This window comes from Strigops habroptila, chromosome 13 (genome assembly GCF_004027225.2).
Source record: "Strigops habroptila isolate Jane chromosome 13, bStrHab1.2.pri, whole genome shotgun sequence".
NCBI classification, from domain to species: domain Eukaryota; kingdom Metazoa; phylum Chordata; class Aves; order Psittaciformes; family Psittacidae; genus Strigops; species Strigops habroptila.
In genome coordinates, this window is record NC_044289.2 from 15775976 (window position 1) to 15803400 (window position 27425).

General features: G+C 51.8%; 2 protein-coding genes across 3 annotated transcripts; one reads left to right on the top strand and one right to left on the bottom strand.

Moving 5' to 3' along the window:
- Window positions 1-923: 923 nt before the first annotated feature.
- Window positions 924-16615, top strand: LOC115615232 (BPI fold-containing family B member 4-like). Of its 2 annotated transcripts, XM_030503150.1 has the most exons (18): window positions 924-951; window positions 4853-4988; window positions 6432-6530; window positions 7170-7299; window positions 8023-8137; window positions 8614-8718; window positions 8962-9117; window positions 10498-10561; window positions 10888-10951; window positions 11401-11492; window positions 12463-12636; window positions 12967-13020; window positions 13323-13490; window positions 13602-13669; window positions 14568-14610; window positions 15106-15169; window positions 15523-15599; window positions 16155-16615. In XM_030503150.1, exons 4-18 carry the CDS (start codon window positions 7188-7190, stop codon window positions 16176-16178), a joined length of 1380 nt encoding a protein of 459 aa, XP_030359010.1. In that variant the 5' UTR covers window positions 924-951; window positions 4853-4988; window positions 6432-6530; window positions 7170-7187; the 3' UTR covers window positions 16179-16615. The 2 variants fall into 2 exon arrangements, with proteins under 2 accessions (XP_030359010.1, XP_030359008.1); XM_030503148.1 differs by lacking the exon at window positions 15523-15599 and having other exon boundaries at window positions 16155-16561.
- Window positions 16616-20358: 3743 nt separating this feature from the next.
- On the bottom strand, window positions 20359-25460 carry BPIFB2 (BPI fold containing family B member 2). The gene is made up of 16 exons (XM_030503482.1): window positions 25439-25460; window positions 24749-24865; window positions 24406-24505; window positions 23983-24087; window positions 23692-23829; window positions 23212-23257; window positions 22992-23052; window positions 22754-22845; window positions 22481-22657; window positions 22227-22268; window positions 21982-22146; window positions 21745-21812; window positions 21267-21312; window positions 20887-20950; window positions 20712-20788; window positions 20359-20427 (listed from the first exon to the last, which is right to left on the bottom strand). Exons 1-16 carry the CDS (start codon window positions 25458-25460, stop codon window positions 20359-20361), a joined length of 1389 nt encoding a protein of 462 aa, XP_030359342.1.
- Between the last annotated feature and the right edge of the window lie 1965 nt (window positions 25461-27425).

A 27425-nucleotide genomic window follows, 5' to 3' on the forward strand; every position in this document is an offset into this window, starting at 1 on the left:
GAGGCTGGTGGAAATTATCAGAGCCTGGCGATGCCTTTAAGAACCCAGCTCTTCATTTTGGAGATGATGCTGACGGCTGCATGCGATGGTTCAGCCATTTCCTTGTCTGACCCAGCTGGAACACTGCAGCAGAGCACATGGTGATTTCACATACAAATCCCAGTTGTGAGCACCCCCAGTGCTTACAGAGGGGCTTTCCTGCTCAATGACAGGATCATGGAATCCCAGACTGGTTTGTGTTGGAAGGGACCTTAAAGCTCATCCAGCTCCAACCCCTGCCACGGGCAGGGACACCTTCCACTGGAGCAGGCTGCTCCAAGCCCCTGTGTCCAACCTGGCCTTGAACACTGCCAGGGATGGGGCAGCCACAGCTTCTCTGGGCACCCTGTGCCAGCGCCTCAGCACCCTCACAGGGAAGAGCTTCTGCCTCAGAGCTCATCTCAATCTCCCCTCTGGCAGGTTAAAGCCATTCCCCTTGTCCTGTCCCTACATGTCCTTGTAAAAAGCCCTTCTCCAATTTTCTTAAAGGCCCCCTTTAGATATTGGAAGAGTGTTATAAGGTATCCTCTGAGCCTTTTACTGTGCAAGTGAGTGAAATTGCCCCAGAAACAGATTTTTAGTCCTTTAACTTCACACTGTAGAGTGGAATGCTGGGGCCTCACCCCACTGCACTGGGTTTGTTTTCCACAAACTGTTTTCAGAGCTAAAGGGAATTTAATGATCTCTCTGTTTTCTGTCTCTATGGTGTTTCTGTGCACAGGAATCCACCTGACCCTGCTGTGAGTGGCTTCAGCAGAGCGGTATCCCCCGCGTGTCTTGGAGATGATTTTCTGCATGACGTGCCCAACCGTTGTGTGTTCAGTCCCAGCGCTCGGCCAGGCGTTAAGTGGAACCAGGCTCCAGCAAAGCTCCTCTGCGCTGATCCCGCACCCCGCTTCTGCTCTTCACAAGGTTGGGGGGCAAAGCGGAGGGTCCCTGTCCCCCGGCGGTGGGGACCAGTCGCTGCCCGCGGAGCCGCAGGCCGCCAGCAGGGGGCGGTACAACCCAAGCTGCGCCGGTTCGAGTCATGGCCGCGGGTTCGAGGCCCGCCCCAGCCCCGCGCGGGGTGTGCATCGGGCTGTTTTCCTGTTCCCTGTTCCCGGTGTGTCCCTGGGGGCTTCTCCGCTGTGCTCTTGTTCGCTGCGGTGCGCGGGTGCCCTTCGCCAGCCCTGGGGAGGCCTCCTCAGGACGAGGGCAGCCTGCTGCCATGGCAGCGTGAGCTCTGGGCTCCTCACTTCCATTCACTTGTTTCCCCCTCTAAGAGCTGAGGTCCTCACCCATTTTGTTGCACCAAAATCGCTCCTTAGTTTGGAAGCTGGGGAACCAAGGAAAGATGTGCCCGGGATCTGTAACCTCTCCATGTGCACTGGAGCCAGGCTGGGGATGGGTGCTCAGTACTGCTGTAGGTGTGAATCAGGTGCTGAACCCCCGGGGTCAGGTCAGTACAGCTGCCTGCCCCACCAGCGTGGCTTCATCTACAGCCTCCCAGCCTGCTCTGGACCTGATCCCCTCCAGTGTCCCTTTGCCTGCTCCTTTCAGAGTCTCACTGATGTCCTGAGGCTTCTGCCCTGAGTCAGGACCCTCATGCAGACCCACACCGGGCTGGCCACAGGAGGGAGAGGGCACAGGGGTGAGTTTGCCCTCGGTCCTGCTCCTCAGGGTAATTAAATCATTAGCCAGGCTTGTTTAACATGGACTCACTCCCTTGGTTCAGGAGCAGTTTCTTTAGAGCAGTTGGTATCTTCCTAGAAATAAGCACTTATTTACATAGTGCTGACTCCAAACCCCTGGCTGCTTGTAAGGGCTGTAATTTATCCCCTGAGGAATGCCTGGACAAAGCATGGCACTAATTCTGCCACCTGCATTAATGATGTGTCCAAAGAGACCCTGCCAAGCCTCTATTAAAAGCTGAGAATAAGACAGAAAGCCTAAAATCTTTACTTACAGAAGATGTATGTGTGTAATATAAGGCTGCTGCTAATTCTTCCAGGGATTAATAGAGACGATCAAGGACAATTTTGCTCAATACTGCTTTTCTCTTTGTAAAGCAAAGCTTCCCCAAACCTGAGGCAAGACAGAAACACGGCGTTAAGTCTGTGTTGCTCTCCTTCAGTCAGATGGAAATAGCTGTCTTTATTTTAAGGTCTCTGTTGGCACCACGGTGCTGAGACTTCCTGAGGCAATGCAATGGACAGAAATCCATTTTCCAGCCTGGGAGGAAGGCAAAAAGTAAATTGGAAGAATGAAGAGTGAGGAGGAACTGAGGCATTCACAACACTCTTGATGGGAAGAAGGCAGAAAATGGATTCATTTGTTTAAAATATAGGACTAGATTTGACTTTGAGGTGCGTGTTGCATCACTGAGAAGCCCAGGCTGCCCACGCCATGGGGCTGGCTGCAGACATGGGGGTTCCTCTGGCTGCGCCCCCCAGATATGGGGCAGGGGGGCTGTGTGTTCCCTATGGCCTTTCAATGGGGGCTCCTGCCAGTCTTGTGTGGGGCCAGGAGAAAAAGGCTGTCCTGGGGAAACCTGGAATGTGCCAGCCCTGAATAAGTCAGGATACGGGATGCCCCCATGGGGCGATTTCAGCTCAGCCTCTGCAGCTGGTGACAGACACTGACAAAATACTGCAAACCTGAGTGAAAATAACACCCAAAGCAGCTGGGGAGGGGGTTTGGGGATCCCTAGGCTTCCTGCCCATGGTTCATGGTTTCCCTGCAGGTTCTTTGGCCAGTGCTGCCTTCAGCATCACTCTGTGGAGCACTGGGTGAGGTCTGAGGATGTGCCTCTTGCGCTGCAGCTCATCACACTGCATCTGGCTAATGAAGTTTGTCCCTTTTTCTGTGGCTGATAATGTTACGCTCATTCTGCTTCAGTTCACATCTTGGAAGCAGAAAGTTTCCTGTCTGTAAAATTCCTGGAGACATTGATTTGTGGTTATCTCCTGGCAGGGATTTCACTCTGCTCTTGCTGTTTATGCTCAGCTTTGCGGATGCATCCAGAAATCAATGCTGCTACTCTCGCTCCTTTTGACAGGCAGCTCCTTAGAGCTCTGCCTGTGAGGCTGATGTTCTCCTCCCCATTTCTCCTGCCTGTGCTGTCTGCGTGGCCCTCACCCGGGATCATGCCCCTGTTCTCAGGTTCCTGTGTCAGGAGCTGCACGGGTGAGCGATCAGACACAAGTGCATCTGGAAAGATGCTGTTGACGTCTGTGCACACACAACATGCCACAAGCCCCTGGTGCGTGCGCGAAGCAGGAGCCCTGGGTCAGTGCGAGCCTGGGATCGATTTGGCAAGGCTGGCTGTTGTTATAGAGAGGGATTGGTATTAATTAAGCTGCTCTGCCCTTGTGCACTGCTGACAAAGGCAGCTGCTGAACCAGCTCTAAACCTGGCTGTGGGGATTGTGAGTTTCTGACAATCCTGGGCTAAGGTCCCAAAACTTGAGGAAGGTTTGTTTCAGTTCTTACTAAAACCCTTCAGCTTCTTTTGAGGAGACTTTAGTTCATGTTTTGACAAATCCTGTTGTTGGAAATCAGCTTTTGAGCCTGGCTCTGGGAGGATCCATCCCAAACCGAGCAAGAACGCAGGTAACTCTACAGAGAGATGCTTTGCTAAGGCAGAACTTCTGGACAGTGTGATTCAGTGTGTTACAGTGGATCAGGGAGTTCAGGGAGGGGTTCCTCCTTCCCCTGAGTGCGGCTGTGTGCAGTGAGGCGGAGGGAGCACAGCATCAAGAGACATTTTTCCTTGCATTTGTTCTCCAGTCTCTGTCAGACCTGCAGCAGCACCGGCCCGGCTGCATCCCCATCGTTGCTGTGTTCCCAAGTGAGGGTTAGGTGGGGAAAACAGTTCAGAAACCTGAGCTTCAGCCTGGGGGAGCCAGCCTGGGAGCTCCTGGCCCGGGGCCAGCTGTGGTTAGAACTTACTTCATTTCCCCCTTCCCTTTCCAGTTTTTGTTCCATCAGCCCCATTCCCTCTGAGGTTTGCTGTGCCATTTGCTGTGCCGTTTGCTGTGCCGTTTCCCCACCCCAGTGATTTCTCCCTGCTCTTGGTCTGGCTGCTGCTGGTTGACGTCAGGGAAGTTCCTTTCCATCAGCATTTGAACTGAGCAGTTTAATTAATGTTCACAGCATCCATGTGGAAACAGACACTTCTAGGAGGTGACCATGTGAGAGAACAGCCTGGGTGTTTGTACAGAGAGCTCCATCACAGGGTGATTCACAATACCAGGTTGGGTTTATCACCTCCAGAGACAGGAGGCAGTTCATGTGTATCCTCAAGTATTTGCCCATTAAAAAGTTTTACAGAGGTTACTCTGGTTTTTTAACTCGCCACATAACAATGAAGAAATTCCATGTTCCTGTAGCCTGCAAACTTCTGGAATGTCTCAAACCCACCATTTGTCATAAAAATGTGGTGGTATCATTCAAACTGTGGTGGAGCAATTCTGACTTGTTCTTCAATGTTGCTCAGCATCTCAGTTGGAAATATTGGCAGTTCTCCTAAGTTTTCCCTGGGCTTCTGCAGTTCTGGATATTAGAGAATAAAAAAATCAGTGAATTTCATAATATTTAATAAATTATAATATTAATTTACTTTAATATTACTCTCCAAAAGTTGCTGTTGCTGTTTAAGCTGACACATTCCTGAGCCAAATCTCAGGATGCCAGAGGCTGCTCCGGAGCATCTTTCCTCCGCGGGTGTTAGTCTTTCCATAAACCCTTCCACTTTCCAGCATTTGTGTTGTGATAATCTCTTCTAGCATTTCTTGCAATGCTTCATTTTAATACACATTCCCTTGTCACTGCAGAGCTGGATTCAGCCTCCTGGTAAGTGATATCTAAATCACTGCTGCAAGAGGAGAATGAAATATAGGTGTGTGAGAAGAGGCAAAGGAGGGGAGTGAATAAGAAAAACTCACAAAGCAAGAAGAAATCCCTGCAGTGGTATGTAGGATGTGCTGCTTTCCTTATCCTTACGGCCTCTGCTCCCCCCTCTGGGTACGGGGTGTGTGTTGGGTAGAAACTCAACTTTCAGCCTTGTATATTTGAGGCTCTTTAAAGGGAGCAAAAAAGGAGAAACATGGATAGAGCGTCCTGGGCAAGCAGCAGAGTCAGCAATAGAAGCAGTTGGTGTAAATCCCCCTGGGACTCCAGGGGAGGAGCTGGGGGAAGCAAGGCTCAAGCTGGTGGCTGGATGAGGGCACTGTGGGGTGCTGGTGAAGGATTGCATCTTCTGGGAGATGGTTTTTACTTGGTTCTGCTGCTCCAGTCTTCATTCCATGGTTGTGGGACTAGACTGTCATCAGCACACCAAAACCAGTCCAGATTGTGTGTTTCCCATGGGAAAGCCATCCCAAAACTTGCCACGGTGGCAGCAGCTTTCTTCTACTTTCAAACTGAATGCATTGGCTTGTGTTTGTTCCTGTGCCAGTATTATCCCTGAGCCTGAGCAGCTCTTCCCTCCCTCTCCCATATCTTGGCTGTTCCAGCCCTCACCATTCCCAGTGGTTGTGGCAGCCCTTTGCTGCCTGGTTTCCATTGGAGTCTGTCCCTGTTGAACATGGGTGACCAGACCCGAACAAAGACCCCAGATAAGATCTTCCAGGGGCCCTGCACAATGGAAACTTCCACGGAGCCCGGCCAAGGCGGCTGCCGAGGGATGAGATTTCCCTTTGAAATACCCGTTTCTGCTGCTCTCGTTCAGCTTGCAGAAGTGTTGCTTATTCAGAATGATGTTTATTGTTGGATTTATACATTTCAGTACAATTTTTACAGTCAATCCATGACAGTGTTTACAGATACAACCAAAATCAATGTGAAGCTTGGTCTTAACAAAGCCAACATTTATCAGGTTTCTGCAACCTCTCTATGCCAAGAAAATCTTTTTCCAGCACTGCATTTGAAATAGGAATGAGCATTGTAAGTCCCATAACTCCTCGGGGATTGGGAAAAGTAGATTGTTTCATACTATAAGCCTCCTTGAATCCATGCCCATGTGCTCCATGCGCTGCTTTCCCTTACAGGCAGCAATATCAGCCTCCTGCCAGACTGAGATGCTTCAGTAATGTTTGTGGTTTCCTACAGAGTCGGTGTCCTCAGAGGATGGGGGTCCCTCAGAGCTGGGGCCACCACTAGAGAGCATCCTTTTAAGACAGACTAGGGCAGGGGGAAGGAAAGCGGCATCTGAGTGATCCAGGCCACAAAGGGAGATGGCAACCAGTCAAGTCAGCGCTGACGTTGCCTCGTATAAATCAGGAGAGGTGGCAGCTGGGTGCTGCTTGCAGAGAGCAAGGGCATGAGGGACCATGGTGGGACGTGGAGGTGGGGAGGGAAAGGTGTGTCTGTTGGCTGCAGGTTTTATATAAGGGCAACTTCTTCCATCTCCAGTGCAGGTGAAAAAGGGGAGGACGACGCAGGGTCTCGACGAGTTCCAGGAGAGCCCGAGTGGATCCGAGCGCCATTCCCAGCCGGCTGCTGCTGCTGCAGGTAATAACATTGTCTGGGCATCAAAGCAAAGGCTGCACAATGGCAGGGACATGCGGTGGTGGCACTGTCACTGCTCTGGAAGGACACATGTACCATGCCTGGTGCTGGCTGCTTTAGTCTGAGATTCTGCTGTGCCTCAAGCTCAGAGTCATTCTGTCATCTCATAATTACATTTATGTTAATATTTATTACATTAGAACCTCAGAGTTAGCTTATTTTTATCACCTGAGCTTTGGTTTATTGCTTTTGAAAGTTAGAAAGAACAAGGACAATCCTCATCTGCTTCCCGCGGCAAAGACCCTCACCAAAGCCTCTGTAAGTTTTCATCTGAGGGCTACAGCAACAACAGCAGCTTAAACACCAGTTCAGGGCAAAGCAGTTTGGTTTTCTTTTCGGTGAACACACAGAATATTTTGGGCCAGTACAAAGGACGAGGAAGGGGCTTTTATTGACCTACACTTGAAGTCTCTCCACATGTGTGGACATGAACAAGGTCCTGCTGCCCCAGGCTGAATCAGAGTCTTCTTGAGCTCAATAAAGAGTAGAGGAGGGATTTCCCTCTCGACCTCATTCCTTGTAAAGACACTGGGGTCTCTTCTTAGAGGCTTTCCCCACTTTTCCCTCTGTCTCCCTTTCCAGCAGGGGAATTGTCCAGAGATGACAATGCTGAAGCTTTTTGGAACCATCTTTTTCTGTGGCCTCCTCTCACCCTCTCAGGAAGTCTTGTCTGGTCTGTCCTGTGCTGTCAGCCCAGGGGCAATGCAGAAAGGTAACTAGAAAACATGAATTATGTCTGGTTGGAAAGTTCTGTGGGATCAGGACGTGGAATAAAACCTCCTCTTTACTTTATAGCTCCTCAGGGCTGCAGGCTTTGCTCAGAGCTCCTGACACCATCACTAGGTTCACGGGTCAGGGAGATCTCTCTGCTCCAGAACTGGGACATGTTTCAGCACCAAACAGCCACAGAACTTCAGGGCTGGAACTGAATTATTTCCTCTTTTTCTCTTCGTTTCTCATTTCCATGCTGGAGCAGCCGATGTTTGGCAAACAGCTGCTGTGAAGTTCAGCAGCTGTGTCAATATTTGCAATGCTCCAGCAAAAAGAAGATACTTGTTTCAAGGTGCTTCTATTAAACAAACAAAGAAAGAAACAAACCCCCTTGAGCAAGGGAAAACAAGTTGTGAGCGAAGCACAACCATGGAGCAGGGTCACTGTCACTGCTGGTAGTGCACAACCGCACTGTCAGCTCTAAGTCAGGGGTCTGGGATGCTCTCCTCTGCTGCTCCTCCTGGTTAAGTCACTGAGGGGTTAGTGCATGTTGTAGAATAACATCCCCTGTGTGATTTGGCTGCGTCAAGGCAGCTGATGACTTGATGAGGAGTTTTGGGGAGCAATGGGGCTTTGTGTGTGATGCCTTTGCCAGGACAGACCTGACCGAGTGGGGAGAGGTCACTGCTGCAGATCCTGGTCCTCACATAGAGATGTTTTCCAGTTCTCTCGGATGCCGTACTGCAGAATGGGCTCCTCCAGCAGCACCTGCAGGGCCTCGTGCTCCCAAACATCATGGGTGAAGGGGGTCTGCTGAACTCTCCCACCAGCATCACGGGGTGAGTGCACCTTCACTGCCCATTCTGAAGCAGCAAAAGCTGAGCTGCATTTGACACGATTGGCTGAAGAACTTATCCTTGTTTTGTCTTGATACTGAGATTCTGACCCCATAAAGGTCCTCTGCATGGTAGCAAGGTGTGTGGTGAAGCCTGCTGCAGGTTAGGGTGCAGAATGATGACTCTGGTGCTGCTGTTGATATTGGAGACACTTGACAGCGCTGAGAGAGGGAGGAAAGGGCCACAGAGAGAAAGTTACTGCTCTATGAAGTTGGCTTCCACACCAATCTGGTGCTGGATTGCCTTCTTTTGGGTCTCAGCTGCAGACTCTGTCTCTCATCCTGGAGCTGGTGTCTCTTGCTTATAACACTAGTGCCTCCAGCAGAGGTGGCCGTGGGGCTGTGGGTTCCTCGGTGGGTACAGCTGCTCAGCTGATAGAAGATGCTTTCCATGTGTGCAGCTTGTGCTGTTGTTCGCAGCCTGCACCTCGTCCAGGTCCGGCTGCCCAAGCTGTCAGTGGTGCTGCTGCCAGGAATCGGGGTCCAGCTCAGCATCGCTGCAAAGCTGGAGCTCAGCGGCAACTGGTGAGTGCAGTGAAACCCAACCCTCAGCCTTCCTGTCGTGCAACATTCTGCATCTTTCATGGGTTTATAGCTGTTCCTTACCTATAACAAAACCACAGAGCAGAACAGGCACTGAAAACTGGTTTGTGGCATTTGTACCGAGTTGCGGGAGGTGGAGGTGCAGTTTGCTGCTCTGGGCTTTGCTGAGTTTCTCTGGTTAGAGGCCAAGAGTTGAAATCTGTTCGACGCATGTTCTGGTTTCAGCTTGGTTGGCCTCCTTTCAGAACTAATTGATATCTTGGTGGATGTGAACATTACTGCAAACATTAAATGCACGAATTTTGAATCGGGCACAGTGCAGGTCGTCATTGAAGACTGCCTCTGCATCCTCGGTGCCATAAAGATCAAGCTTCTCTCTGGGTAAGTGCCTGTGGATTTATGTTTTCCATTGCGTGCAGCCCTCTTTATCCAGTGATCTAGACAGTCTGCCAGGACGCAGACGGTGCTGAGCTGGTGCAGAGCCAGGCCTCGGGGAAGTGATTTCTTTCCCTTTGCCAAAGCCGGTTGCTTCAGTGGAACTGGCAGAAAATCTGTTGTTGGAAGATGAGGGTTAATTTGCTCTGCTTGCCTGGGGAGGTTTTAAGATCCAAATATGAGGTTTGATGCCCCTTCCAACGTGTTTTCTTCAGACATAACTAGTGAATTGTTATCCAAAGGGCAGGAATAACACGGCAGGGAGTGTCCAGGAAAACAGCACCATCACCTGCCCTGGTTTCATTCGCTGCCCTTGGCTACTGCCACAGAAAGATGCTGAGCATATGGGCCTTGGGTCTGACCGCTGCGGGTGTGGGTAATTCCATGCAAATGCCCCATCTCTTGCTCAGTGTTTATTAAATTCCTGGCAGAAGGAATTTGCTGACTTGTGTATTGACGAATGCAGCAGTAAATTGATCATGGGAAATATTTTCTTTTATTGCTTTTGAATTACTCACTTTTCAGCTTCATTGAATGTCTCCTAATTAATTTTTGCATTACGCATTGTATTTCAATCAGCAGCTGGTTGGAAGAGTCTGTGTAAGTGAATCGAGGAACAGGGCTCACCCACTCTGGGGGTTGTATTTTAAGTCTGAGCAGGATTAAAGTGATGCTGTGCAGGAAGCGAGCTCCCTGTGGGGTAAGGGGGAGTGTAGATGTACATGACCGGCTTCCTGGCAGTTCCTCAGATGTGTCTGTAGGCAGAAGTGGGGCATCAGTAACGAGGTGCATTACGAATTCCTGCTGTCTGTGGCTTGCCAAGTGTGCTGCTGCATGTTCTAACCCAACAGCCCAGAAATATATTGATTATCAAAAGCAAATGGCTCTGCACTGCCTGCAGGCACCATGCATCCCAGAGTGATCTATTTAGCAGCAGCACTGAAACATTACACAGCAGATTTCTCCTCTTGTTACTCCACAAGCAAATGGTTCATTTCCAGTAACACCCATGAAGATATTTCATAACAGCCCCACCTTCCCCTATCTACAGCATTGATTGAAATCCCAGAGGGACACAGCCAAACTCGGGTACTGGAGAGGCTCAGGCCATTCCTGCACACCTCAGTGCTGAAGCTTTCACAGAAATAAGCGGGATGAGCAGCCCATTTCCCTCCCTGCCTTCTGCACAGCTCCTGCTCCTGCCAGCATTAGCTGCAGCAGTGCTCCAGAGGGGATGGCCAAGGATGCAGCAGTGTGTGAAATGAAGGCTGGAGGTCCTTGCGCTGTGGTTGTAGTGATTGGAAATGTTTTTTCTTTCTTTTCCAGCTTACTCTCCCTATCAGTGAATGAGATAGTGCTCAAACAGCTGACAGCCACTCTGCCCGGTTTGGTAAGCCTGGAGATTGCCCTCCGCTCTTAGCTGAAATGCAGGAATACCAACAGGAAGCTGCAGCATCTCTGTGCTGCTTTCCCACGTCACCGGTGTGCACTGCTCAGCCGTGATGCCCATGGCCAGATCAAAGCAGTCCCCTCTGGTGTGGTACCACAGCTCCAGCGATGCTCCACTGCCCCCAAGTCCTTCACAGCACCCAAGCTGCTGCCTAATGCCACACAGCACTTTCTCCCTGGGGATTTAGACTAAAAGGAGCAGGCCTGATCAGGCTGGGGGTGGTGAGGGCGGGGGCTGAGCCCTTGCATTTCTGCTTTGTGTTGCAGCTGTGTCCAGTAGTTGATATCGTGGTGAACCTGGTGAACATCCAGCTCCTGGGCACTCTCAATGGTGCGTTTCTGGTGGAGGATGGGTGCTGCTTCCCCATGTTCTCTGCACTCCTGCAGTGGGACATGCCCTTTCCCACATCTACTGCATAAGTGCATCAGGAAGGATGCACATCCATAAATGCATGAGGAGGAGCTGTGCTGCTGCAGGACTGTTGAGCCTTGAGTTCACACCCCAGCAGTCCAAGTGTGAACTGCTCGCACCTTGGCCTCTCTTAAGCTGTTTCTATACATGGCCCTTGGATTCAGCTTATCTTTGCTCTTCTGGGGCTACGTTCTAAAGGCAGGTCCCACAAAGCTGAATTTGGGGGTGCTGTGGCCATTTTGAGCAGCAGCGAGCATCCCCCAGCAGTGAATGCTCGGCCCTGGTTTGCGGGTGTGAGGCTTGGCTGGGTGAGGGGTTGCGTTGCTGCTTACTCCCCGGTGTTGTGAGGACCGTTCTCCCCTGTGCAGCGGTGATCCCAGTCGGCACGGCAGGAACCATTCACTACCAGCTGGCCAGCCTCCCCTTCACCTCCGGCTCGTTTCTCGGCCTGGACTTAGACGTAAGTTAATGCTGGGGGACAGGACCCTGGGAGGTGCCCGTTCACCTCATCCCATGGGTGTTGTGCTCTTCCAGTACAATCACGTGGAGCAGCTGCTAATGACGTGCTAAATACTTAGATCCTTATCTAAATCACCGTTAAGTGACTGTGTGTGCTTTTCTTCAAGCTCTCTCTTGCTCTGTTTTCAAACTCATCCTGAGGCTGCTTGTAACTGTTGGGACAAGCTGTTTCCATCCTCTCCCTCGCCCCGCCTGCGGACTGGGTGTCAGTGGTTTTTGCCTTCGCTATTCAGGCTCTGTTCTGGGCGAATGCTAAACCAAGCTAATGTATGTATTTTTTACCTCTGCCTCATTGGAAGGAAAAAACCAACAGCAAAATCCAAACAGGACTTTCAAACAGGAGAGCTTAAATAAAAGGACGTGGCTAGTGAGAAGCTCCTGGGACACAAGCAGTAAAGAAGAGGGCTGGAAACAAACACTGCACAATCAGTGCGGCTGCTCTTGCTTTAGTGCAGATCCTTCATCGGGATTAGTTTTTGCCCCCACCAGCCCATGTGGTCAGAGCTGGTCTCCTGGGTAGTTGGTGTGGGTGCAAGTTTGTTGTAGGTCTGAGGCTGGCTCATGCCCGGCTGGGTGCTGGAGAGGGGGAAGGCCAGGCTGGACCCTGGCTGGCAGCAGCATCACCATCGTGTTCTCTTGGAGTGAGTCCTCAAGGATGAACTGAAGCAGTGAGCTGTGATTTGAACAGTGTGTTATTAGCTAAAAGGCCTCAGTTATGCACCCTGGTCTTCATCAGCTCCTTTCATCTGTGAAACACAGAGGGAATTGCTCTGAGTCCAGTGCTTTCCCTAAGCTGCTGGTGTGAGGAGGCTCTTTCAGCTGATGCAGACCCTGCACTGTCCATCTCGAGGACCTGGACATCCCTCACGGCTCTGGAGGGTCGGTTTAATGTCCATGTCACCTCTTCATAGGGTGCGGTGAAGCAGGTGGGAGGCAGCATCATCCCCCATGACTCGTCCCCCTCTGCTTTGCCTCCGCTGCTGGACAAGCTTCTGGTGCTGGGACTGCGCCAGAGCTTCCTCAATGCGGTCCTGTCCCTCCTGGTCCAGATACCGCCGCAGACCTTCACCTGCACCCCTGAAGTGGTGAGTGTGGCAGCACCCGTGTCTGCCGGGGGAGGTGACAAGGGACACGCCGCAGCCTCAGCGCGGGGAGCAGGATCTGCTGAGTCTGACCAGGAGCTGCCCTGCAGCTGGGGAGCGATGGGGAAGGTGGAGGGCTCAGGGGCTGCGTGTGGCTGAGCTGCTTGGGGCTTCCCTTGCAACAGTGAGTGACGGAGGACTGGGACTGTCCCCGGGAGCACAAACAGGGCTGGGAACAGGGGCGCAAGTGGGAGAGAGGTGGCCCTGGTGGGGTGGTGTTGCTGCAATCGGCTGGAGGACTCACTGGGGCTGCTTGTGCTTTTGTTCCCACAGTTCTCCAGTGCTGGCAACCTACAGAAAGCCATCACGACCCTGCTTCCCACTGGGGTGAGTGACTCCTGCTGCTGTGAGGGTTTGTGTGAACCTCGCCAGGCCCGAGCCCATCCAGTGATGAACCTGGATGTGCTGGCCTCCGGTCTCCTGCTCCCCTCCTCCTGGCTATTCTGAGCTCAAGGCTGTCCTCTCCATGTCCACCTTTGCTGCTCGCTGCAAGCAGTGCTGACCCGTGCTGCCAGGCCTATTTGCTCTGTACATTTGGCTTGTCCAAGGTCTGTGTGACCTTGGGGGAGACCCCACAGAGATTTGGGGGGGTGTGGGTGGCCACCTCCATGTGCCCCTGATCCCCACAGTGCTCCGCCTGCCGTGGGACCAGCCCTCTGAGCGTTAGGCTAACGCTGTCTGGGAGACCGCTCATCCTCTTGGAAGATAACAAAGCCACCGTCGAGCTTTCAGTGCTGATTCAGGTGTTTGTTAAGCGTTCAGATGGACCCATCCTCAACGTCCTGCTGCTGAAGGCTGTGAGTGTGCATGGAAAGACCTCAAACCAGTGTCACAAGCAGCTGGCCGAGTGACTGGCAGCTGGGACGGGGATGTCTCTGGGGCTGATCCTCTTCCCTCTCTGCTTGTAGGACCTCAGTCTAAATGTCCATGTGTCGATTGCTGGTGGCCGGCTGGTGCTGGGGCTGTCCCTGGGCAGGTAAGGCTGTCCCTGGGTAGGGAGGTTGTCCTCACAGGCTTTCAAGCAATATTACAGCAGCTGGAAAGTTTTAGGAGACTGGAGGTAAAGTCTGTGTCAGTTTTATAACAAGGAGAAATGAGGTAACCCGAAGAATTGTGAGGCTGTCAGCTTGACTTTGATCCTGGGCAGTATTTCGGAATGTCTGACATTGAACATGAGTGATAAAGCAGTAAAGGAAAGTGCTGTCATTAATGGCAGTCAAGGTATGATTAAAGATTGGAAAGCATTCCTTCAAGTGTGAGGTTTGAGGATTTCAAGCCATTTAGCTTGTCAAAGAGCTAGATTTAGAAGCAAAATTGGCATAGCTTGTATGCAGCAATACAGAGAACAGAAATGCATCAAAGGGCTTTTAATTCAATAGACAAAGGTATAACAAGATTCAGTAGAAGTAGAAAAAAGAAATTCAAAGTGGAAATAAAGCATACATTTTAGCTATGGAGATAGTTGTGTGGTTGCACTGATGGATTAGGAGCTGCAGCAAATTCTCCAGAGCTGCTGATATTTACATCGAGGTGGGATGCTTCTTCTGGAAGCTTTCTCTCAGCTAACCAGGAGCTGACTCCTTCCAAAGGCCAATAACTGCGGAGAGGGCAGGGGAAGGCAGGAGCCACATGTGCCCTGCTGCAGTGCTGCTTCATTCACAAGCAAATAACAATCAGTTCAGCTTTTTCTTTCCTATTTTCTCCCCTCTCTTGCAAGGGCGGCACTGCTGCTGTTTGTGTTATCTACTGACCCCTTTGTGTATGCTACCAGGGTGCCTCACGGTCCCTTGCCCATGGGCTGACGCTGCTCTGGAGGTGGCAGGGCTCTCGCTGTGAACTGTGTCTGATGTGTCCTTTGCTTTCCTTTCCCACAGCACTTCCCTCTCCTTGGAGTCGTCTGATGTTGGCATCAGTAACGTAAGTCTCATACCAGCCCAGGCTGAGTGCTGTGCAAGTGGCTTTGTGAGGGAGAGAGGCACATGGTCGCTGTGTGATGCTGTAACCTGTTCTGGCTGTGATGGATTACAGCTGCTGATGGTCTTAGTTGTTAGCTGCTCTATTTTGTAGGTCTTGGCAGTTCTTTTTCTGCTGCCTTTTTTTTCCTTCTGCCTCTTCTAATAATGCAAATGTAAAACCTGAAGTCTGTTTTTTCACCCGTGCATGAGCAAAGCTTACATGGAGCTCCAGCAGGAGTTTCACCTAGAATAAGGTTTCCCAAAGGAAGCACCAAAATCAAATCAAGGAAGAAAAGTAGTTTTTCTTTAAAGAAAGGAGGGTGATGTGTTCTTCGGCTGTGTCAGTGGGAAGGGATCTAGAGGCCCAAGGCCAATACCCAGCCGCAAACTGGGCTGTGCTCGCTGCTATCCTGTGCCCAGCAGCGCTGCACACATGCTTGTCTCTTCTCTGGTGCAGATCTCGAACCTGAAGCCCCACTGCAGCAGCCTGCTGGCAGAGACGTTAGTGCCCCTCATTAATGGTAGGTGACTGGGAGAGCTGGAACACCGGGAGTGCTCTGGCTGAGTGCTGGGAAGGAGGGAAGAGGGGGTGTGCGTGTGTTGGAAAGCCACGGCAGGAGAGCTGAATTGATCCAATGTTTGCAATCCCATTTTGAGGCTGCAGTTAAATTCCCGGCCTTATTCTTGCACCACCCCACCCCAGCTTCACCCAAAGGGCCTTGGTAACAGCTAGTGGCAGGGAATGTGAGGAAAACCAGAGCACTGGCGGGCTGCAGTCTGTGCCTCCCCAGCAGCTTTGTGTTGGGTGGGAGCTGGGCTCACCACTCTCACGGGCTTACATCGTGGGGTGTAAGGACCTGTCTGTCCCCTGCAGGTGCTCTCGGCATCGGGATCCCTCTGCCAAACGTGCTGGGCATTCCCCTAATAAAGGTGGATATCCGGATCTTAGCGGTAAGTGTTGGGCAGGCGCTTTCCTCCTGCCTGTGCCGGAGCAGGTCCGTGGGGCTGTTCCCACCCTGCCAGAGCTGCTTGGGTGAGCAAGAGCCTTGGAAGGCCAGGAAGGGGCTGCTCTGACCTCCTCCGGGTCAGAAGATGCTGCCCAAGTACTTCATGCCTATGAGTATTATTGAACCAGGTGCACAAAGAGCAACACTGACCGTCCAGGCATTCTCAGAAAGGAAAGTTCTCCTTTCCTTTCTGGAGAACTCCATGTGAGCAGCTCTGGTGTCGGTCCAGGGGGTCTGGCAAGTCCCTTTGAGTAGCACTGTTCAGAGAGTCTTGAATTGCACCAAATTCCATCCTTATGCCTCCTGGAGATGTCCCAGAGGAGCTGGGATATTCTTCAGTGCTTCCAAAGGGTGCTGTGTCCTCTTTATTACAAATCTGATGTGAGGATTTTTGCAAGAGCGTTTTCTGCTCACTGTGTGCTGTTGATGAGCTGTTGGCAGCCAGCATCCCTGGAAGCCAGGTGATAACATGGATGTGTCGCTTCTTGCACCTCCTCAGGGCCTGCTGGTGATCCTCGTGTGAGCTGGGGAGAAAAAGACACTAAGCGGTCTTTCTGGGCAGAGGAAGAAGAAAGACCAGCGCAGATGGAACACCAAGACCAGCATTATCTGCTTTTTTTCTCTAAACTTCATTCAAGATTCTTGATAACATTTAAGACACTTTAAAGTTAATTGGCTTGTGAGTACTGAGGTGCTCCCATGAGCCAAAACCCCCATAGGCAGCTCTGTGTACAGATATTTATTTAGAGGAATCAGCAAGATTTGGGGTCACAGTTCCAGCAGTGGTGTGTGATGCTGCAGCAGAGGTGTTAAATTTGTCCTGGGGGAAAATTGTTCGTGATATAATGAAAGGGAATTTGCTGCATGTGGCTTTCTGAGGAAATGTCACCATCCCCGTTTGGAAGGAAGCACTTGTCATGTAACTCCTAATAAACATTCCTACTTTTGTAGTGCTTGGAATGAGGTTCTGCTTTCTGATGCCTCTCAGGGAGAGCGTTTGTCCTGCCTCCAGCCATGGGATCTGGTTCCTTTGTGACCACTTATGTTTTGGTTTTGATTTGAAAATGTTTCCACTCAAACTTCTGAGAACAAAACCCACTTGACTTTTCAGTGGCTGCTCCGGCCAGGTAACCCACTGACCACATGCTAACCTGCAAGCAGAAATCAAAATGGAATTGGATTTCCAGAGGTCATGAAGCATTTCCTAACAATTTGAAGGGAAAATGTCATTACCAGGTCACTGGGCAGTGTGGTCACACCAGAGCACACCCGTGTGCCTGCAGCAGCCCACGTCTGCTTAGACAGATGTGACAGTCAGTTGGTCTCTGCATGTGACAGGGAAAAGAACATGGGCATTTGGGATTTCAGGGTAGAAAAGAAATAAATCCTGGTCTCAAATGGCCTCTCAAACACTTGTTTTCCCCAACACGAGATGTTATTACTAGTGTGTTATTTATTGCTGGTGTCCCCGAAGCTGGTGGTGGTATGTCACTGTTAAAGCGCGGAAGAAGCCTGATGCTGGCCAGGTAATGGACAGGGGCAAAGCCCAGTTCTGTGTTTCTGCCTAAAGGTAAGAACAGTTCAATATCTGCTGGGTCACAGCCCTCAGCTGCTGCATCAATCTCCAGCATTGCAGTGAGATGCTGCAGAGGATGCGCTGGACTCACCGGCAGTCCCGGTTCATGTAAACTGCCCCGGGCTCTCCAGTGCTGTGCCAGATGGCAAACCTGGTGTCGTGCAATGTCAGCACATGGGCTGCATGCCTCGTGTCACGGCAGAGCGTTTGAGTGGGTTGCAGTACATGGCAATGCTGAAGTCGGGTTTTTTGTGGGGTCTGAGCGGCTCCTTTGGTTCCCAGCTCCGTGCAGGCTGATGGTGCTGATGGGATCGTGCTCTCCAGAGGCTGTTCAGCTGCTGGTAACATGGACCTTGCCCTCTTCCTGGGCAGAAACGATTCTCCTGCATGGTGAGGGGCTCCCTGCTTGAGCAGCACCAGCCCCAGCTAAACCACATGGTGAGGAGCTTCTTCAAAGTGACGTGTGAGCGTGAGGGAACACCATGGACCATTGGGTTGTGCTCAGGAGCTTCAGACACTGCTGCTCATGCTCCTTGATGCTGGTATGCCCACAGTGCTGGCTGAGTGGGGTTTCGGGAGGCTCTGTGACCCCATTACCAGTGGGCAGGATGAGCAGCTTCACTGACCCGCGCCAGCTCTCGTCGTGCCACCTCAGGGCTACTGCACTGGTCAGGCTTGGCTTCTCCATCCGTCCTCTTTGCCCTCAGGTCAGCATTAAGGGCTTTGTTTGTACAAGGTCTTGTTCTGGCTCCTGAGCAAACACCTCCTGTACGGTAAGTGAAGTTCAGCACCTTTTTGCATGCTGTTTTAGCCAGAACTTCTATGCATTCTGGTTTGCTGCAGGGGATTCATTTTGCTGGTGTGTTACACAGTAATCTGGGATCTGTCACTGTCCCAAGGGTCTGTTTGGCTTGAGAAAGACAAGGCAGCAGGAAGCAGGTAAGGAGAGCTCACTGCAGAGTTGGAGCAGGGGCTGCACGAGCCTGGGACCACAGAGCAGCAGGAAAGTTGCCTTGAGCATGTGGAAATGGCTTTTCCTGCCAGGGCCTGGCCTCCATCGTGCCATTTATTGCACAGGGCTCAGTGGGAAGGAGCAGGGGAAAGGGCAGCATCTTCTCAGTGTAATATGTTACTTCTGAAACTTGTAAATCTAATGCTCCGGATTGCTGCTGGGTTCAGGAGCAAATCCAGAGCAGGAAATAGCAAGTCAGAATTCACAAGGACTGGGACAATCCTGTCCACAGTGGAAAAACCTCTAAGCAGTGGTTTTCCAGTGTGCTAGCACCCTGACACACTGGGAGATCATCCTATGGGTGAGCAGCAGGAGCAGGGTGTGATGGGCCGGCTGCTCTGCTCAGGCTCCCGGGTGTCCTGGGGCTTTGGAATCTCCGGCTCTTGCTCCAGGAATGTCCCTGATGAAGCTTCAGCCCTCTGTGGCTCCATGGGGGTTGGTGAAGGGGCTCTAGTCTGTTTGTAATGTCTGAGCCATCAGCTGTTATGTTCCGCTCCATGTGCCTCTGGCAAGAGAAGCCGTGCATCACCAGGCGGCTCTTCCTGCAGGACCCTGGGATACTGCAGGAAAATGATGGATTTTGTTGATGCCAAAGATGGCAATACAAACACATTTTTCTGTGGTTCTTATCCAGGTGAACCCAAAGCGACTGTTGGGACCACAGTGGTCACTTTCTGCAGACGCTGCTGTGCTGAGGGCTCAGCGAACCGGGTGACAGGAGGGACAAGTGGAGGACCTGGTTCTCCAGTGAAACCCAGCTCTGCTCTGTGCCTGCGGCTGGCCCAGGTAGGACACGTGGGGCTGGGATCGGGTGGTGCAGCTCCCATGACCCCACGCTGGACGTGCAGAGCCGTGCAGTAAAGCCTTCAGCCAGAATACCCACTGGCAATAAATACGTCTTTTCACTGCTGCAGCTTATTCCTTTTGGGAAACTAGTTTAAGATATATTAGGCAAAGAATAATGGTTGCAGCTCTACCAGGGAACTTTTATTAGGAGCAGTTCCCACTATTGCCAACTTTGGACATTCAAATCATTAGTCAGTTCCCCAAGCTGGGCATATAAACCTTCAGGGTTTTTTACTCCTTGCAATAAATCAACCTGGCTTGTTTTGTTTGCTTTCCTATTTCTGAGCCACTGAAATATGAGGGCTTGAAGTGCTTTTCAGAGGCTAGAAACGATGGGTAATAGCTGTTGTGAGTGCAAGCAGATGTATGTGTAATGTGGTTTCATGGCTGGGGTGTTATGTGAAGTGTTGCCATCAGAGAGCTCACAAGAGCTGCAGCCCCATTATCAGCCTCCCTGTCCCTCCTGGGCACCCAAGGGTGCTGTGGTGCTTTTCCCCCCTTTATTTTCCTGAGCAACCTCTCAGGTTTGGTCAGTAAGGAAGAACATCCCAGCGCTGACAGAGGCACCCCTGGCGCGGCGCCCGGCACCATCTGTCCGGTGCAGCCACGTTTCCTTTGGTGTTCGCTCTGTGATGAGCGTTGTCAAAGTGCACTTTGGAACACGAAGTGTTCTTCATGTCTAAAATTAGAAACCATTGTGGAGGCAGATTTGGTTTATTATTATTATTTTTCTCCTCCTTCCTGACCCAGGGAGAGGCACCAGGCGCAACGTTCCCATAGTAACACCAGGGATGGAGGAAAAGCAGATGAGGGATCTCTTGTTGGTAAGGGCCATGTCATTCTGCAGCGAGAGGCTGCTTTGCATCCTTATAAATTAGTGGAATGTTCATGCTCCCTTAATTAAATGTAGGGTCTGGACACCTGTACTGGTACCAGTTCTTAGCAAGAGCAAACTCATCTGTCTTTACGTACAAATGGTTGGGGGGGGAATCAATAGTCACACCAGAAAATGCAGTATTAAAGAGAAATGTTTAATTAAAGCGTGGAACACAATTACAATCCATCCTCTTTGTGCAGCTGTCATACCAAGAGCAGGACTGGAAGGAAAAGGTGCTAGTGCAATGCTGTTATTGTCCTAGATACGAGAAAGTGCTGTTCTAGTAAGGCAAGAAAGGAGATTCTCAGCATTTCAAGCAGTGGCAAAACACAAAATGTGATGCAGGAGTCAACAGAACAGCTCTGCCGCTGTTTTACTCTGGACACCAGACGTCAGCCCGCGGTGGTCTGTGCTCCTGTCCTTGCCTGGAGCTGCAGGTTGCAGGGCACCAAGACATAGTCCTAGGCAAGGGGAGGACGGGGGCTGAGCAAGGTGCTGGGGTGGCTCTTGAGGGCCTGCTCAGGGCTCTCAATGGGCCAGCAGCCCCTCCAGCACAGCCCCTGCTCCTGTCGTCGGGGGGCTGGAGAGGAGCTAGGCCTGTGTAAAGCAATGAGGCTTGGTTCTGCGGGTGAGCAGGGCTGGAGGAGCAGGCTCTGATTTATTCTGGCACCAGGAGGTGAGCATTGGTCCTGGGCTCCCTTTAAATCAGACACAGCAGGAGTAGTTTAAAGGTCTTATTTCTTACCTTGTGAATCATGACGCTGACATCGGTGTAGGTGAAGCTGGAGATGTGGGGCAGGATCACGCCTTCACTCAGGACCACTAGGGAAAAACAGAGGGAAAGGTGCCAGCTGGGTGCTGCCTTTGTCCTGGTCGAGCATCCCATGGGGCAGCACCACACAGGACTCCCAGCTCCTCACCATTGATCTGAGCTGGTACCTCTGCACGGATTGTGGGCAAAAAGAGGTCCTCCAGTAAGGCAGCCTGCCAAAGGGAAGTCTATGGTCAGCTCACAGCGCGGCTAAAGCAGGAGGGGGGCCAGGACCAGCGGGAGAGGGGTCCTGGTGCACCTCTCCTTATCCCTGCCTCTGCAGGGTGCAGCCAGCACCCCTGCTGATAACCATTGTTTGAGATGGTTCAGGACAGTCTAAGCTGGGGGGTGCAGCAGAGGGTGACCAGGCTGTTAGAGGATGGTGCTAAGGCACAGGCTGCTGCATTCACCAAGTGGCAGCAGCACTGGGCAAGGAGGGGACGTGACTGAACTCGGTCACTTGGGAGTGCAGGGCTGGGGGACACCTACCGGCACGGGACCCACGTCAGAGGCAGCCAGGCTGAGCTCAACGTCCCTGGAAAACAGAGAGTGGCACAGGAGATGCTTGTAATGAGCAGCGACTTCCCGCAGGCACCACGGGTGAGTGCAGGGCCACTGGGTTTGGTGCCTGGTATGTCTGAGCCAGCGGCTAAGCCCACCTGCCTCTGGGCACAGCAGCGAGGGCTTGAGGACGTTTTGTCCCCAACGATTCATCCTGAACGGCCTTTGTGGGTGCTGCTGGCATGGGCCACAGACTGGGGTGAGCGGGCTGGGGTGCAGGATGCTGCGCTTTTCTCCCTAATCACAGTGAAAGTGGAGTCTCACTGGTTCCCTTGGGATAAAGCTACCTCTGGAGTGCTCAAACCATATAAGCTAAAAAGTTTCCTGGATCAATCTGCCTCTCCTTTCCCTGCTGTGACTAGAATGCATCCCCTTCAAGCACTTAGAGCATAACTGGGTTCATTACTCTATCACTGGTGCAGACATCATCATCCTCGTGTTGGCGATGCTGAGGAGGAGTCCTGCAGACATATCCTGCACAGGGAAAAGAGAGGGCAGGGTCAAAGTGAGCAGATGGTCCTGATTCAGCTGTGAGCAGTGGGATGTGCTGGGCCCATCCTGTGCTGCCACCTGTGACGTGCTCCGCACACCCTGCTCCATGCATCAGAGGCAAGCGCTGCTGTGGCTCACAGGGCACACTCACCACGTTCGCGCTCAGGAAGCTCTGGAGTGCCGGCGATCCCGCCCCAACGTGGACGGTGAGGAAGAGCTTCAGGGCTGCCTTGCCCTCCTCCAGCACCACCCGCGGCGAGCTCCGGAACACGGCTTGCAGCACCACCGGCAGGTCCTCCGGGAACAGGGAGCCCATCTGCGGCACATGGGGTGTTACCGGTGGCCAGGGGCACTGCCCGAGCTGGGGTTGTGCCTCTCGGTGTGACAGCAACGAACCTGGGAGATCTTGGGTGCCACGGTGGCGGTGGTCAGCGGGCTCTGGAAGGCAAACGCAGCTTGTGACTGACCGAGCTCCAGGGCTCACATCCAGCACAGCCATGCTGGACCTGCGGTGAGCAACTCCTATGGGTGCTCAGAGACACGTTCCCATTTCTTTGCAGGGCACATGGCTCCTCCAAGCCATTCATGGGGCAGGGTTGTCCTTCCAGCGTGTGTTTTCTGCTCCTCCCTTGCTCGCTTGCTCTACTCACCAGGATGGTCATGTTGAAGGCTCCAGCCATCTCCAGGGCAAAGAAGAGGCTGGTGTAGAAGTGCTCAGAGAAAGCCAGGGTGAGGTGGGCAGCGCTGGAGCTCACCAGCTCAGGCATGTTGAATGGCATGGGACTGACTGGCAGTGGGATCGCCATTCCCGCCACCTGGAAAGTTGTCTGCAGGGGCACAGGCAAGGAGGAAAGGAGTTTGAGGTGTCTCGGGGCATGTAGGACTGGGAGCTGGGATGTGACTGCTGTAAAGGGGGGACTTACCTGCAAGGATATGGTGATTCCCTGCTCGGAGAACATGGGTGCAGCCAGGGGCAGATACTGGAGCTGGCAGCTTGGTGTGACGGGGAACTGTGCTGCAAATCGAGCAGAGGGATGCTCGGGAAGAGGAGGGGACAGTGATGGGAAGTGCCTGGGTGGGAGCCTGTTCCATCTTGTGACCTACTCCAAAACAAGCCCCAAAGCCCTTAGTCCGTATCAAGGCTGAAAGCCCAGAGCTCACCTGTCAGAGAGATCAACTCTTCATTTGGTGAAAGCAGCAGTTTGGAGACTTCCAGGCAAACCTATGGCATGAAGAACAAGAAAAGAACTGGTAGACGAACGTGGGAGTCTGCTGGCATTGGGTGTCCCCATCAGGACAGAGCACTGGCCTGACTGAAAATGCTCTTGTTCTTACAGACCTGCACAACTTTGTCTTCTCCTGTCTCACACCTTTATCTTACCTTATCGACGTTAATCTCCTTGTCCAGCTCTGAACTAGAGGACTTGCTGGATGAAAACAACAGAATGGAAGAAGTTAGGTGAAACCCAGCTCAGGTGAGTCAAGGGCAGGTGAGTGTCTTTTATCTGGACCAAAAGGCATCCAGAGATGGTATTACCACTACCTTCTATCAATCATCTGTTAAACTACAATTACAGTTCAGAATCCTAAAACACTGAAGATTTGCTGTTGGACTTGTATTAAGAATGTGGCTGCTGCTCTACTTTAAAAGATCCCTTATGAGAGAACAAAAATCTCTTGAAATGGGGGAAACCAACCCTGGAAGCAGAACAAAGTTCCTCCTGTGAAGATAAAGCTTTTGTTTTAACCTTTGTGAGCAGCTCTCAGTCAAATCACCTTCCTGCCTAGAAAACCTTGTGCCTCAGTTTCTTCTTTTCCCCCGTTACCCAGATCCTATAACAAGGAAAACTGCAGGATCGACCTCTCCACCTCCTCGGTGCTCTGCACCTCCTCCACGGTGGGTTTGCAGGCAGAGGTCACCAGCTCCAGGTTCCCTTCGGGGTTCATTTCCACGTGGAGGTCTGCCCGGATGGACAGTCTCATCACCTTGGTGGTCGAGCTGTGCCAGGGGAGGAGAAGCAGAGGCTGGAGCAGGGTCTGATCCTGATCCTGCTCACCCTGGCTCCCCCTGCTCCCTGGCAGATGGCAGGAACTGGATGCAGCCCCATTGCTCCAGACAGGAGCACGAGCAGCTTCCAGCCCTGGCACTCACGGTGCGGGTGTGATGCCGAGGTCCACATCAACGCTCAGCCGCAGCCCGGAGTCGGGGACAAGCGACAGAGAGAGCTCAGTGACTTTGACAGAGTTGATTTGGGTCCTGCTGGAGCAGAAAGGAAGGTGTGAGGAGACCAGCCTGGACTGATGTGCAATCCCTGACTGCTCTCACAGTGGGCAAACTCCAAAAGTCCGTGGGATCTGCATGGATAAATCAGTGCCCCAGGGTAGCACTGGGGCTGCTGCCCTCAGATCCCAGTGGAGGAGCCAGGAGAACATTTCTAAACCTCTCTGGCAAAGAGCTGAGTAGGTCTCCAGAAGGATTCTTGCCCTCACTGGCAAAATACCTTTTGGGACGATATTCAGCTAAACACCAGCATAAAGCAGTGCTGTGGTAGCAAAGGCAGAGCCATGGACTCACCTGCTGGGCTTCGTGGAGCCGACAAGCGGCTCGGGAACTGTCGGAGCCATTAGGTCCTGCCTGAGGACTGTCTCCGCGTGTGGCTTTGAAACTTCAGCAACTATGAAACAGGACAGATATTTTATGAGACCCTCTGGAGCTTGTGGGCTGATGGACACACTGAAATCCACCCAGGTGACACACTTCCATCCCTTACTAATCCCCCTGTTACTAGCTATAGAGAGGGGATGATGAAAGAGAGCTGATTAATGGCAGAAGTTTCTGGTGACAGTGTTTGGTGTCTCATCATTGGACTGAAAGATGCTGCTGCCTCCCCTCCCTGCTGAGAGGGGCCCAGACTTACAGTAGCTGAGTCCTAATGGGGTGAGGATGCCCCCGCAGTCAGGTGACCGGGTGCTGTGAGCAGGGACCAGGAAGCTCAGGAGGATGCTCAGGGTGCAGAGCTTCACCATGCTGGTGCCTGGAAGAGGAGAACATCTGCAGCAGCCTGGTCAGAGCAGCCTGGAGCCATGGATCCACCCCTGGGGTCGGATTTGTGGTCCTGAGCTTGGCAGTTTTTGTGCAATAACAACATGTAGCTCTCATGCTGCCCGGGGATTTGAGAGCACCATGAGAAGGCTCAGCCCCGAAAAACCCCCTCCACATCTGTGCGCTGGAGTGGTGCTTGCAGTAGTATCGTGCCTGCTGAAGAGCATATGGTGACCCTCCGCTGGTATAAAACTGGTAAATAAAGAGGAGCTAAAATTAATTGAGGAATTAATGGAAGTTATGGAGAAGGCTAAAATCAAATAAAAAGGTGAGTGTATTATCTCCCTCTCTTGCAAATCTTTGGGAATTTTTTGTCATGTCTGCAATGCTCTTGCAATATTAAGAAAAGCAGTAATTCAGAAAGTTTAGCCTGCAGAAAACATTTATGTTTATATCAGTCTTTGCAGAAAGTGGATTCTGATGAGAACTGACCTTACAGAGACACACCAAGGTAAGTACAAGCAATGCCCACATCAAGCTATTCAGTTTGCAAATGCATCTTTACCTTTCCTGGACAGTCTTCCCATCCTTCTAACTCAGTTTGCTTCTTGCCGTGGCCACACCAAGGAATCGTGCTGGATTTATATATCCTCACACACAAGGCTGGTGGGGCAGGAGTTGGCAGAGGGCTGGAAACTGGGACATGGGGAGGATGCTTTGTTTTATACATCATTTTTATTGTTTCCCCGCACACTTGATTACTTTGGCCACTGCCCGAGTGAGGTGAAGTACTGCACAGCCGGTGCTGGGGCAGCTCGCCTTCATCTGCTGTCGCAGGGGAGCACACAAAAAGGTCTCTGGGTGGAGGTGCCAAGAAACCAACCATTGTTAGAAGGCAGGTGTCGGTGTCTCTGTGGCTCTGCTTTCCTCGCAGGGGCAGTCACCAGCACGTCCACAGCAGCACGAAGCTGCTGTGGTTTGTGTCTCTCTCTTGGCTGGGCAGCTCAGAGCAGAAGGATGAGACCTGCACATGTCCGACTGAGGTCGTGGTGATGATCGAGGGTGTCCTCCATTCCCATCAGGCCTGGGTAAGTCTGTTGAAGGTAACAGGAGTGTTTCTGTTGGATTCAGTGAGTTTCAGACCAGACAGAGGATCAACTTTTTTTAAGGTGTCTTCTGTAATCTCCGGGATGGCCCATGTGCAATAATTCCTTCCTCTCTTAACCCATTCCCAGTCCAAAGCCACTAGCAATATTTGTTGAAACTGGTAGCAAAAATAGGGGGTGACGTTCACCCTCTTTGATCATGTCTCTACAGGCAGGGAAAGCTTTCATGGAAGGGAGTCAGAGTCGCTCTCCTTCCCATGTTTGGAGTCCATCATGTTCTCCCGGCTTCCTTTTGGCCTGGAGGACAGAGCATGGACTACCTGTAAATGCCATGTAAGCACATCCTCCATGGTCTCACCCAGCTCTCCTTAGCGCTCCGTGTTCTGACCTTCCCCCCGCAGTACTCATGATCGCAGCGCTGGGGCATGACCAGTCTTTGAGAGGGCTGAGTTGCCCATTTTGGGCCGGATCCCTTGGCAATGGGATGAGGTGTTCAGCGCTTGTTGAAACACCTGGAGCTCGGGAGGGAAACCATTGTCCTTTGTGCGCTGGGGAAGTGAGTTATTGGGTGCTGGTTCCAGGTGCATCTTGACATGTTCAGAGCCTTTGGCTCTCACCAGTGCTGTGCTGCTTTCCCTCTCGGAATGAAACACAAACACCAGGAGAAGCAGAGTTTCAGCCACATTGTGCATTCCCATTGAAGGCAGTGTTGAGGGAGAATGTGAAGATGCATGTCTAGCAGCCTGCCAAGGGAGAGCAGGATTTACACATCTACGCTGATCTGTGCAGCCCGTTTAGAGGCAAGAAGTGTGTTACCATTGAGAAGGTTGTAACCTGCAGATGAGTCCCGAGGCGATTTGTGGCTTTGGAAGGGACATAGACACAACCTGGAGAAGTCTCTGTGAAATAAGTCTTACTGTGTTTTAGAGCAGCAGTCGGAAATTCAACCCTGCTGTACCTTGTTCCAGCCCAGGTAACATCAGCAGCTCTTCCCAAGCACTACTGGAGATTTATCAGTGGCGTGTTATTACCACTTACAGCAGTGCAAGGTGCTGGGGATAAGCTGCTGGGATGAGATTGCACTGTGGTGCTTAGAGGTGGATTTTCTCCGCCTCAAGAGCTGTTCTGGACCCAGTGATCCCTGTGGAAGCTTAATTAGATGTCAACTTATAGCATAATGACTGATCAAGCTACCAGCACAAAAGTGTCTTTCAGGCATGATGCTTTCCTTAGTGGGAGTTATCTATAAATCTGACACTCCTGTTAGATAAGATGTAAATCTCCCTGTCTGGGCTGAGCAGAGACAGCGAGTGCCTCACTGGAGGGAGGTAATGACAGATTAAACCTCATGACACGTTTTACACAGACATGAAGAGAAGAAATAAATTATAGCAGGACCCCATGGGGGGAACTCCCAGAGCCAGGTCCTGATGGGTGGGTACTGGG

Coding starts and splice junctions, on each gene's coding strand:
- LOC115615232 (XM_030503148.1), top strand. CDS start 7,188: ATGACAATGCTGAAGCTTTTTGGAACCATCTTTTTCTGTGGCCTCCTC. Junction 7,300..8,022: donor CCCAGGGGCAATGCAGAAAG/GTAACTAGAAAA, acceptor GATGTTTTCCAG/TTCTCTCGGATGCCGTACTG. Junction 13,491..13,601: donor ACGTCCTGCTGCTGAAGGCT/GTGAGTGTGCAT, acceptor CTCTGCTTGTAG/GACCTCAGTCTAAATGTCCA.
- BPIFB2 (XM_030503482.1), bottom strand. CDS start 25,460: ATGGGAAGACTGTCCAGGAAAG. Junction 22,658..22,753: donor GAATCACCATATCCTTGCAG/GTAAGTCCCCCC, acceptor GTGCCCCTGCAG/ACAACTTTCCAGGTGGCGGG. Junction 20,951..21,266: donor CTGACGTGGGTCCCGTGCCG/GTAGGTGTCCCC, acceptor TCCCTTTGGCAG/GCTGCCTTACTGGAGGACCT.